Here is an 11194-nt window from a genome sequence, read left to right as displayed (position 1 = left end):
AAAAAAAAAAAAAAATCTGTTGGCCTGTTTTCTAATCATTCCTGACACTATGAAAAATACCTTGCACCAAACAACATCCATCCTTTATCTATACTGCTTATTCCTGAACAGGGTTGGTGGAGGGCTGGAGCCAATCCCAGCTGACACTGGGCAAAGGGCGGGGCACACCCTGGACATGTCGCAGGTACATAACAGAGATGACGTGTAGACAAACAACCCGCGCAGGCACAGGAAAAACATGCAAACATACAATTAAACTAAATGTATGCATGTCATATTTCAATTTATTTATTTCTCAGATTTTTGCCAGTTGAGACATAAATGGGCCACCTCATTACAAATCACCTTATATCAATGCTACTAGTCTTCTTTAACAAAACAAAGTAGATGCTATGCTACCTATGCTAATTACTTCTAATCATAGCATTTTAACTTAGGGATCACTCCATTGACGAAATTCAGTTCAGTCTTATCATTTTAATGTTCATTTGACTTTGGCCAAATATTCAATGACAGAACAGGTTAGCAACATGATAAAAGTGTAAATATTCTCATTTTGAGTGATTTAGGGTTAATATTGGACAGCCTAAAAATAAGATTTTGGATATATGAGCAGTAGACAACTACCACAATTTTAGAGTTAAATGTTCAAAATAAAAGGTCTTGTATTCATTATCAGTACACAAATTGTACTAATGTGGATGTTTCATTTTGATACCATCCACAACGCAAATTATACATAAAGTTAACTGTTGCTTACTCTTCTGCTCCATTTCCCTCCTGTCCTCAGGTGGGATCTTGAGCTTGTCCACATGGTCACGTAGCACACTGGCCCATTTTTGCAGTGACTCCATAATGGTCCAGGGTCTTGACATATCAGCAACAAACACTGCTAGAGAGTCAAGTAGTGACTGAGCTGAAACGGCAAACTTAAGTAGGCCTTTGTGGTATACATCCCCATCTAGGATCCACACATTACAGCGAGTTTGGTCTGCAAAGGAATTACAATACATTAGTTAAATACAAGTGACATAATTGTTGTTTAAAAGTTCTGCTCTTTTGTAAAAGCTACTTCTATAAAAAAAAAAAGAAAAAATAAACAGGTAAACTCACCATCTCTGTCCTCATCATGAACACTTAAGTACAGATACTCCAGTCCCCTTCCTTTCTTGCTGTGATCAGTTCCTTCAAGTTTGGCCATAAGTGTTGTTTTTCCTGATCCATCCTCGCCTGCAAAATATTGTATTCATCAGTTATGACATACTTTCCATACCCACTGTAGATATGATATATATATAGGGAGAGAGAGAGAGAGAAAAATTTCGTCTCATTAGATTAGACCAAACTTTGTCATCACACATGTACAAGTACAAGGCAACGTTAGCCTCTAACCAGAAGTACAATAACAGCAGTTAGCAGTCAGCTGAAAATGTCAGAAAATCAGAAAGGTTTTACTGTGCAGTCATTAGCTTTTGTGACTTTGGTGCCATGTTGCAGGTCTCCATTCTCCTCAAGGTTGACCGCCACAAATACACTGCAGGTCCTGCACAAGCATGCTTTCACACATGTGGTTTATGTAATACTTACCAAATACCAGGATATTCTTCCCTGATGGCAACTTTGAACTCGATCTAGTCGAGACTTCACTCAGTATTGAGGACCTACAATAACAAGACATATTGAGAAAAGCCGTTAGACTGACAGTCAAGCGGCGCACTGGCAGCTCTACATTTCAGAATCTGACTTGCTACCAAAACCATAACTGCTCAGGTAACGATAGCGTTACATAATTAACAGCGATTATTTGTAATGCTAGTATTTTTAGCTGACCCTGTGATGTGTCCACCACAACACAAAAACAGGAAATGACAAATCATCCCCACTGGCCGGTAGGCTAGGAAAAGTAAAGCTAGCTAGCTTAGGGTCTGAATCCATTAAACCTGGCAGGTTTAATGGATTCAGCCCAGTAACAGTACCATCCCCAATGATAAACGTTAAGTAAAGCCATCATTAACGTTACTTTTCGGCACAGTTCGTTAACTTTGGTAAGAATATGGTATGCTTGCTAAAATGTAACGCTATGTTAATCATGTTAGCTTGTTGTACCCTGCATAAAGGAACTAGCACTTAGCTATTGACTTGGCATGAACTGGCATGAACTGTCAAAAGCTCCTGATACTATAAATGGCTCTTTCAAACTGGACTCGTTAATTTAACAAGACTCGCTGGACTGGTAAAACTCGCTAATGGGCCATCTTGGCTAACTGCAATGCAGCTAATCAGCAATGTCCCAGTTAGCTGAGCTGCAAACAGAAGTAACGTTAGCACACTGACCGCCCAGCTCCAGTTAACTGTTAAGTGCTAATGTTACTGCTAGCCGGGCCGGTGTTAGATTGGGACCAACTGGCAGTGACAAAGCACAACCATAGCGACTGTGCTATTCCGATAGGGGTCTCCGCGGACATGAAGTCGCTACAACTGCATAACTTGCCAAAGGTTTTGTCCTTCTTCCTCTTCGTTGTTTTGGTCGCCTGCCCCGGCTGCACCCGTGAGCTGTTTCTCCAGAACGGGAGCCATCTTCTCTTTCTACAACCACAAAGGCAAGGCCCTGCTGCTTAGGCACCACTAGCACCGCCTTCATCCAAGTGGCCAAGGGTACGTTACATTTGTTAACAGCTACGCCGCGCAATCACCCATGGTGCACCTCTGCACGGGGTTATTACTGCTTCAGTTATCATTACAACGAAATACATTGCATAAGTAGGCTACTGCAACTTATATGAAAAAGGTGATTTGACAGAGGTGGGCATTTTTTGTGGTGAAGCCTCTGGCATCCCAAATAGGCAAAGTGAGGATATGACATTATTCCCTTTAACAGCTCATGGAGACCAATGTGTGATATCCAGCTTTTTGTCATGTGTGATTCAATGTGGATTAAACGTGTAATGCCTGAACATGCATGCTTCATTTTACTAGCTAAGCACTGCATGGCCAGTTCATTCAGCTACCATTTAGAGCTTTCTTAAAGCACATCTGTACTTCTGCTAGTCTTCACCACATGCAGGGAGAAGCAAGAAAGTGGGGCTTGAGTGGGAGTCTAATATTACACACCTTGAGTGGTTAGCACTGTCACCTAACAGCAAGAAGGCTCCTGGTTCGAGCCCCGGCTGACCTGGGGCCTTTCTGTTTGGAGTTTGCATGTTCTCCCTGTGCCTGTGTGGGTTCTCTGCAGGTACTACGGCTTCCTCCCACAGTCCAAAGACATGCAGCTTAGGTTGACTGGTGAATGAATATATTGTGAACAGAGTTCGTGCATCAAAGGTGACATTGTTGGTAACATGACCATTGTAAAATTGTTTCATGTTTTGTGTAGATACCTGTATGACTATCACTACTGCTGTGAAATAATGACTCTCCAGTAGATGGTGCTATTCATACTATGGTGAAAACTGAACGGGCAAAATCTGTCCTCCACTATTTGACTGAAATTCTATTTGTGGAATTTGAAAGCAAGCCTATTATGTCACTATAGTTATCATTTTATGGTGTTCATTTAGATCAGATCAAATCATTATGAAAAATAGGATAATACAATATCCAAAACTGCTGTCCATAAAGAACAGTTCTGAAAATATTACAGTGGCTTTGTTGACCTTTTTCATCACGTCAAGAACACCACTGATAATAACTGTATTCCGCTATGTTAATTAGTTCAAAGGCCTAGAAAACTACCTACTGTTTACCACTAGGGATGGGACAATATATCGAAATCCAATATATTGCGATACAAAAACAATATGCATAATTTTTTCTAGCAATATCTATGTGGTCTCCATATACCAGCGACTTCATATTTTCTTTAAAAATAAGATAGTGTAACAAAACGTAAGTCAATAAATCTGGTTGTACTTTGCATAATCAAACCAGTGCTAGAAAAGGGGGAGAAGAGGAATAAAGTACAAGTATTCCGCAGCTTGTCATATGTTGTCATTGAATTTTTAATTGTATCATGATTGAATCAAATCATACACACCATATTTTGCATCGAGTTGTATCGATAAAAAGTCATATTGCCCCATCCCTATTTACCACAGATGTAATACCATAAGACTCCAACTGTGATTGTATTGGAATGAGATGTTGTGGATGTTTTCACACAGGCCGATTACTGTATTTGACCACTAGGAAACAAGCTGCAGTTTCAAGCCGGCTCTTTTTCGTGTTTATTTGAGCTGGTGAGTTGGTGTGTAAGTGTCACTCTTATTTTGTTGCTGACCTTTTCAGTTGGTGAGTAGCATTCATATCAAAAGCTGTCCAGGGTGTCTCCTTCCTTGTACTGGGAACTCCATGCAAGCAGCGCTCTAAAACATCCCTGCACCTACACTGGTGGTGAGCTGTTGACCTGTATAGTGTGTTGCAGCCCCCAACACCTGTTTCTTTATTTCTCTATCTCATTGGTCTTTGTGTCAGTCTAGGTCATTGTGGCCAGGGGTTACCGACAGATTACCATTAATTTAACATGGTGATAACTGTGGGAGTTTTTCCAAGGCCTCCCTATTTGTCTGTGAGTGATCTGTCTACGTGGAGCAGAGTGGTTAGCTCAGATGGCAGCTGTACTCCTGGGAATGCATTCCAGAGCTGTTGCATCATGTGAAACTCAGCCTTTATGGCCCCTTTGTCACTATTTAGCTATGCAATAAGGAAAACAAACAAGGTTAATTGTGGTTTTTTTTTTCTTTGTTTTGTTTTGGTTTTATTGTTAGAAGCTAGTACTTTGTGGCATTTGGAAAGCAGAGACAGCAAAACATTTTATACCGTACAGTTCAAGACTTTGGTCTAATAAGATCAACTAAATAACAGAAGTTGTTTTTCAATATTCCTGACAGTTACAGTTCTTCTTTAGATGTTTTCTTAGGCTATACTCTTCTGGGTTTTTTGTGATACCACTGACAACAAGCCACACATAGTTTTACTCGATATCTCACAAATGAGCTAACTAACAGAATATTTGCATAAGACAGTACAAATGTGCCATTATTAAAGAGTTTATTGTGTATCATCCATCCATCCATCCATTTTCTAAACCGCTTAGTCCCAAACGAGGTCACGGGGGGCTGGAGCCAATCCCAGCCAGCTGTGGGCGAAAGGCGGGGTACACCCTGGACAGGTCGCCAGCCCATTGCAGATTGTGCATCATTTTTATTTTAAAAACCCAACAAGATTTCTCCATAGACACTGTGTTGTGATACCAGCTCTTGTAACAGGAGGGGGTGCCGTCTCCTCAATAATACATCTGTCTGGTATTCATTCTGTAAAACACGAGTGATAAATATATTTATTCAGAGATCTCCAAATGGGAACAAAAAGAGGGGCAAAGAAAAGAAAAGTCTCTCCACACTATGAAAATCACTGGATGTGTCACATCCAGCAGGGAACATGTAAGAGAAATGTTACTGTTATGCACAATGAAAAGATATAAAAACACAAATAATATAAAACATATACATTTTCAAAAATGCATTTGTTACACACACTGAGGCACACTGTTTGTTTGTCACCTGCAATTAATTAACTTGTAGATTAATGTTCAAATTACTGGAGAACAGTTCAATCTAGAGTTCTGCCTAAACGTCATTTGATTAATATAGGTTACAAAATGATAGCTAGCAATGTGCCAGTGGCATGGGTCAGTTGCTGATAGACAACTTGTTTACCTGGAAGGGTTAGTTATGGGATTTCTCATCCCCCGGACCAGTGTTGCCTCATTAACACATAGAAGGCAAATAGCAAAGAGGCACGACGCATCAAAATACTTTGCAATGGTTAGAGTGAACTTTTGGTTCTTTACTATTCTTAACAAGAAAGGGAACCTTAAGTTAAAGCCCGGCAGCCTGTTCCTGTAATCTGTATTTTTGTAATGTTTCATGGATAAGATTTCTTATTCAGAAGCCCACAGTCCAAACACTGATGCTCAGCAGATTACAGCAGTAATGGTATATAATTACGACAGTGAGTATCCTGCAAAAAACTGTGTGTGTGCGTATGTGTGTGTGGTGTTAATAATGCCCCCTATGCATAATTTATATCACAGTGATACTCCCTAATGTGATTTTCTACAGGCGTTACTTTTTGGCAAAGAGCAGAGTCCGTTTAAAATCACTTTACTTCCCAGTTGTGTTTATTTAAAGGTTAACCTACACCAGAGAAATATACGATGGAGAGGCTGCGTGCGGCAGACAAGGGGTTAAAGCCTGGGAGGGTGTAGATTGCAGACGGGGCAGGCTGGATTGTGATAGCGACAGATGTCCAGAAAACTGTGAGGGGCACTCCTCAGTTGCAGCAAGGGCGGAATCTGCAGCTGTCACTAGAGGTTTAGCTCCTTTGTCACATCTAGTCGGAGCTTGGAAAGGAGCCCAACTGGTCGCTCTCTGGAAATCGCCTACAGGTCAGTCAAATCACAGCAGTTTTATTTTATTTATTCTAATGTATGCCTTTTTTTGTTGAATCGTGCACAAGATTATATATATAGGCTAGAAAGAAAGAAAGAATCCTGAGCGCTGCAGCCCATTGTTCTTTCTCTGTTTGCCTTTCTCCAGTTATGCAAATTCATACATTTCAATCCAGGATTTGAACCCCCTCGTTCTCAGTGGCTGAATTTGATGTAGTGCGTCTTCTCAGCCAGCAGCAACAGCAGCGCTGGTTTTTAAGTCGCCGGGCGATTAAAGACCTTCTGGGATTAAAAACTGCGCCAAACAAAGTTGTTAAGTTGTAGCAGATGCTTACTAGGTATCGACGTGTGGTTGTGATGAATTTCGTTGTCTTTGTCGTGGCAGTAAGTAGGACATCTTCAAATGCCCGTGAACAAAAAGATCACAGCAGATGAGAGAAGCAGTGGTGGGTGGGTTGAAATGGGGGATGGAGACCCCTCTGGAGCTTTATCGCTGAAGTGTTGTGGCCAGTGTACAATTCCTCTGTATAGTTGTCTATGGAATACACTATAAAATAGCTTGGCAATAATTTGCTGCCAATTTAGCTAAGCCATTACTTTTATCGGCGAGTGACAACGAGGAGAAACCTCCATCCTTTGTGTCCAGCAGACACACGCTGACTACCTTTGCCTACGTCTCCTTTATCTTTCTAAATCGGTGTCTAGGCTATATTTTACATTAGTAGTTCTTAGGAAATTGTGGTGACAAATTGTCTGTGCAAATCCACAGTGATTCAGTCTAAAAATAGGAGGTTTTCTCCTCAAACTGTAATTTTCTTCTTTCTTTCTTTTTATTTTTTTGTTTGCTTTGTCCGATCTGAAGGCTGGAGACACCAGCTGGGATTTGACGAGAAAACAAGCAAATAAGAAATCAGCCACATAAAAACGCTGTGTAGTTTGTTGAAGGTAGATCTAAAGCAGAGTTAGACTGGTGTTACTGTAGAAGCGTGATTTTTTTTTACTAACTGACAGTAAATCTGTAATGGATATGCAGCCCTCACCAGCCTGGCCTGTGGCGCATCCTGTCTAGATTGCTCCATTGCAGCACTACGGACAGTTCCAGGAGTGTTACCTGTATCCACATGGCGCTTCATAGGGCACAAGCCCTGCTTTTGACACTTTGAACAACAATTTGGGGAATCTATGAAGAAACATTGCATTTCTGGGCTCTTTTTCCACTTAGATTATATTCAGGGATGTTGATTTGTTCTGGGTCAGCTGAAACACAATCAGTGAGATAAAGCTGCACTTCCAGTTCTCCATTTTGTTAATGAACACTGGAAATCACTGGCTCTTCCTCTACAGCCACAACAGTGTTGTCACATTAGCACAAAGAACTGCTGTACATGTCTGTATATATTTGCTTCATTACCAGAATGCATTAAGGTGATTATTATGGTTTTACACAGATCAAGTTTGCAATTTAGATGTTTTATGTGAATGTAACTTCAGGCTCTGGATTGGCTCTATATGCATCCTACGGGACTCACTGCTACTATGTAGTTTGTCACACTGAGAGAGGAAGAGCTGTACATCTACATCATAGGCAGCTTTATTTATATAGCGCATTCCAAGCACAAAGGCAAGTCAAAGTGTTTTCAAAGAAAGTCAAAGAAAAACATCAAGAAATAAAATAATAAATATCAAGACAAAAATAAAACCAGATTTAAAAATCCATAAAATGAAAGCGATGTTCAGCTCAGAACTGTGGGGCCACTTGGCACTTACCAGACATTCTTGAAATGGTGGAGTCTGTAAGGTTGTGTATTCTATGTAAGGTTCCCATGCATTTAAATTAGTTTTACCAAACAGCAAAACACATTCCTGATGTTCATGAGTGCTGTTAAAAATCTCCAAGTAAATGTACACATGTGTAAATTAATTTAATCAACTCTATGATCGGGTGGCATAGTGGGTCACTGGTTAGCACTGTTGCTTGAACCCATCCAGCTTTTTAATGAGGACTTCATATGTATTGTTTGTTTTGGAATGGATTTTAAACATGTTCAAAAGACAGGTCAATATAGACATATTGAATTTCTCATATGATATGACACTTTTATCCACTTGTTTCTATAGGAAACATCATGGGAGGCAAATTGAGCAGGAAGAGAAAGGGATACGATGTGAGTGACCCCAAACAAGTGAAGGATGAGACTGCAGCTGCTAGTGCAGAGGAGTCTGCAAAAGTGGAGGCTGAAGCCCCACCCACAGGAGCAGGGGTCACAGCTGGGGCAGACAATGGGACAGAGGAAGCTGTGGGGTCAGCTGTGGCAACAGTAACTGAACCTGTAAAAGCTCCAGAAGAGCCCAGATCAGCACCTCCAGAAGAACCAGAAAAGCCTCCATCAGTACAGGAATCAGTTCCAGCAGCAGAGGAAGCAGCTCCATTACTCAAAGAACCAGTTGTACCAGAAGAAAAATCTGTTCCAGTAATAGAGGAAACAGTCACAGCAGCAGAGGAACAAGCTCCAGTTTTAAAAGAACCAGCTATAGTAGCTGAGGAATCTTCTCCAATAGTAGAGAAACCAGCCAAGCCATCAGAGGAACCAGCTCCAGTAGTAGAAGGACCAGTTGTAGCAGAGAAATCCTCTTCAGCCACAGAGGAGTCGGCCCCAGTACTAAAGGAACAAACTCCATTAGAGGTCTCAGATGCTACAGCTGCAGCAGCAGAGGAACTTTCTGCTGCATCATCAGAAGAACCTGTTCAAAGTGAGGTTGAACCTGAACCTGCAGCTGCACCTGAAGAACTACCTGCACAAAAACGTGTTTCTGCTATGGAGTCAGTGCCACAACCTATTCCAGCCAGTACAGAGGAAGCACCTGAAGAGCCAGAGCCCACCTCAGAGACTGTTACTAAGCCAGAAGCTAATGTGGAGGAGACAGTGGTGCCTGCCGCTGTCCCTGAACCTGAGTCAGTGATCAAAATAGTTGCAGAGCCAGTGCTGGAGCGAATCCCAGACCCAGATCAAGCCCTCAAGTCAGAGCCAGAGCAAGTACTAGAGCCAGAGCAAGTACCAGAGCCAGAACTAGAGCAGGTACCAGAACCAGAGTTGCTGAAGGCACCCAAGTTTGAACCTGAACCAGAGACACTCCCAGAGCCAGAGCTAGAACAATCACCAGAGCCAGAACCACAGCAAGTACTGGAGCCTGAGCAGGAGGCTGATGCAGTGGAACTTGCAGTAGAGGAACAAGTTGAACCAGAACCAGTCATAGTGCCATCTGACATTACTCAGCCTGAGACTGTAGAAGCAAAAGCAGAAGCACCTGAGGCAGTAGAGGAGGTCCCCGCTTATAAGCCTGAAGAGGAAGAATCTGTTGCAACAGAAGCCTCTACCGCTGAGGCAGCAGCTGAGCCAGAAGCAGCAGAACCTGTCCCTGAGATTGTCATGTCAAAGTTTATCAGCGAAATTACTGCAGAGTCTGAAAAGGTAGTCAAAGCATCTGGGGAAGAGGTGCCTTCTGCAGAGCCTGAGGTAGAAAGCAAGATGGAAAATGGAGAGTTGGAAAGTCCTTGCGTTTTAGAGGATGCAGCAGAAGTGGATCCGCTTCCAGCTGTGAATGGAGAGCACACAGATTCTACTCCCACACCAACAAAGGAATGTGTTAATGGTATTGAAAAGCCAGAGGAGACACCTACCAAGGAGCAGGGTGACTTTGAACTGAAAAAGGACATAAACCTGAGTGGGGATGTCCAAGAAATCCCCGACGCAGTGTCCAACATGGTGGAGAGTCTCAGCACGGAGGTCACCCAGGCAGTCTGAAAAGAAGCCACCTGTCAAATCAAAATGCATTCAGTTTAATCCTCTGATGGTGTGAGAAAGCCATCAAGGTATCACAAACACAGCTAGGCTTTTTAAAATGCTGTAACCACCGCAGTGTCTATAGTGGTAACTCAGGCAAAAGGATGTTTTGAGTAACCAAAAATTAAAATGCAACCACTTGAGAATAGTAAGCAGAGGTAGACAAACAGAAAGAGAGATCACAAGTGAGACTGGAGATCAGAGAAGATACTTGAGTTTGGAATTTGGAGTGCAGAGAGACAGTGAAACCATTAAATATGATATACAGTAAATGAATGAAAAGAATAAACCTGTCTTTGTGTGTGGGAATCCATCGAATATTACATATTACAAATTGGTTTGTTACAATAGCCTTCATTAATAGTATATTATCTGACTTAGAATTTCATTTATCCTTTCTATTACTATATGCAGTAACATGACACACAGTAAATGTTGTGGCCTTTTATAATAATGGTACTTGTGAGGATTGCTAATTTTAAATGGATTGTTTGAAAAAGAGAATAAAAAGAGACTGTTATAGCTTACAGTGATCTTCTTTTCTTTTCATGCATTCAATCAGAATCACATGGATCAGTTGTCTGAGACAGTGGATTAATAGCAAGATGTATTGTACTTTGCTCTAATGAATCAGTCAATGAATCTTTACTTATTTTCAAATCATAAAATCAACAACATTCATTTGCTAATGGACAATGTTGTTACTTGAAGAAAAGAAGCAGAGCAACATTAGAACACGAGGGCTCTGTTAATTTCAAACCAAGTGTTGACATCCAATGCTGCAACTGCTAATATCTGCTGTAGTGGGTCAGAGTTCGGTTGATTGTTCGTATCCAGAAAGAGCAATGTCCTTTAGATCAGTGGCCACAAACATGGTTGGCTGTCGTATGAGGCCTGCATGTCA

The 11194-nt window shown here is 41.4% G+C and overlaps 2 protein-coding genes across 4 annotated transcripts in view; one reads left to right on the top strand and one right to left on the bottom strand.

The window, feature by feature from the left end:
• The window catches only part of dync1li2 (dynein, cytoplasmic 1, light intermediate chain 2), a 14524-nt gene extending 11871 nt beyond the window's left edge, over positions 1–2653 (bottom strand). For all 3 annotated transcript variants that reach the window (XM_020609847.1, XM_020609855.1, XM_020609864.1), the window contains exons 1-4: positions 2492–2653; positions 1588–1661; positions 1114–1230; positions 761–991 (exon numbers count right to left, since the gene is read on the bottom strand). In XM_020609847.1, coding sequence (XP_020465503.1) covers positions 761–991; positions 1114–1230; positions 1588–1661; positions 2492–2577 — 508 coding nt within the window. In that variant the 5' untranslated portion in view covers positions 2578–2653. The remainder of the gene's footprint in view (positions 1–760; positions 992–1113; positions 1231–1587; positions 1662–2491) is intronic.
• Positions 2574–10540, top strand: LOC109965642 (protein TsetseEP). Its single transcript, XM_020609836.1, has 2 exons — positions 2574–2655; positions 8567–10540. The coding sequence occupies exon 2, from the start codon at positions 8575–8577 to the stop codon at positions 10249–10251; it is 1677 nt and encodes a 558-aa protein (XP_020465492.1). The 5' UTR covers positions 2574–2655; positions 8567–8574; the 3' UTR covers positions 10252–10540.
• Positions 10541–11194: the final 654 nt, after the last annotated feature.

Source organism: Monopterus albus, unplaced genomic scaffold, assembly GCF_001952655.1.
Source record: "Monopterus albus unplaced genomic scaffold, M_albus_1.0 scaffold4.1, whole genome shotgun sequence".
Classification (NCBI taxonomy): domain Eukaryota; kingdom Metazoa; phylum Chordata; class Actinopteri; order Synbranchiformes; family Synbranchidae; genus Monopterus; species Monopterus albus.
The sequence above is the reverse complement of the archived record's forward strand: the minus strand, read 5'-3'. Positions and strand labels throughout refer to the sequence as shown.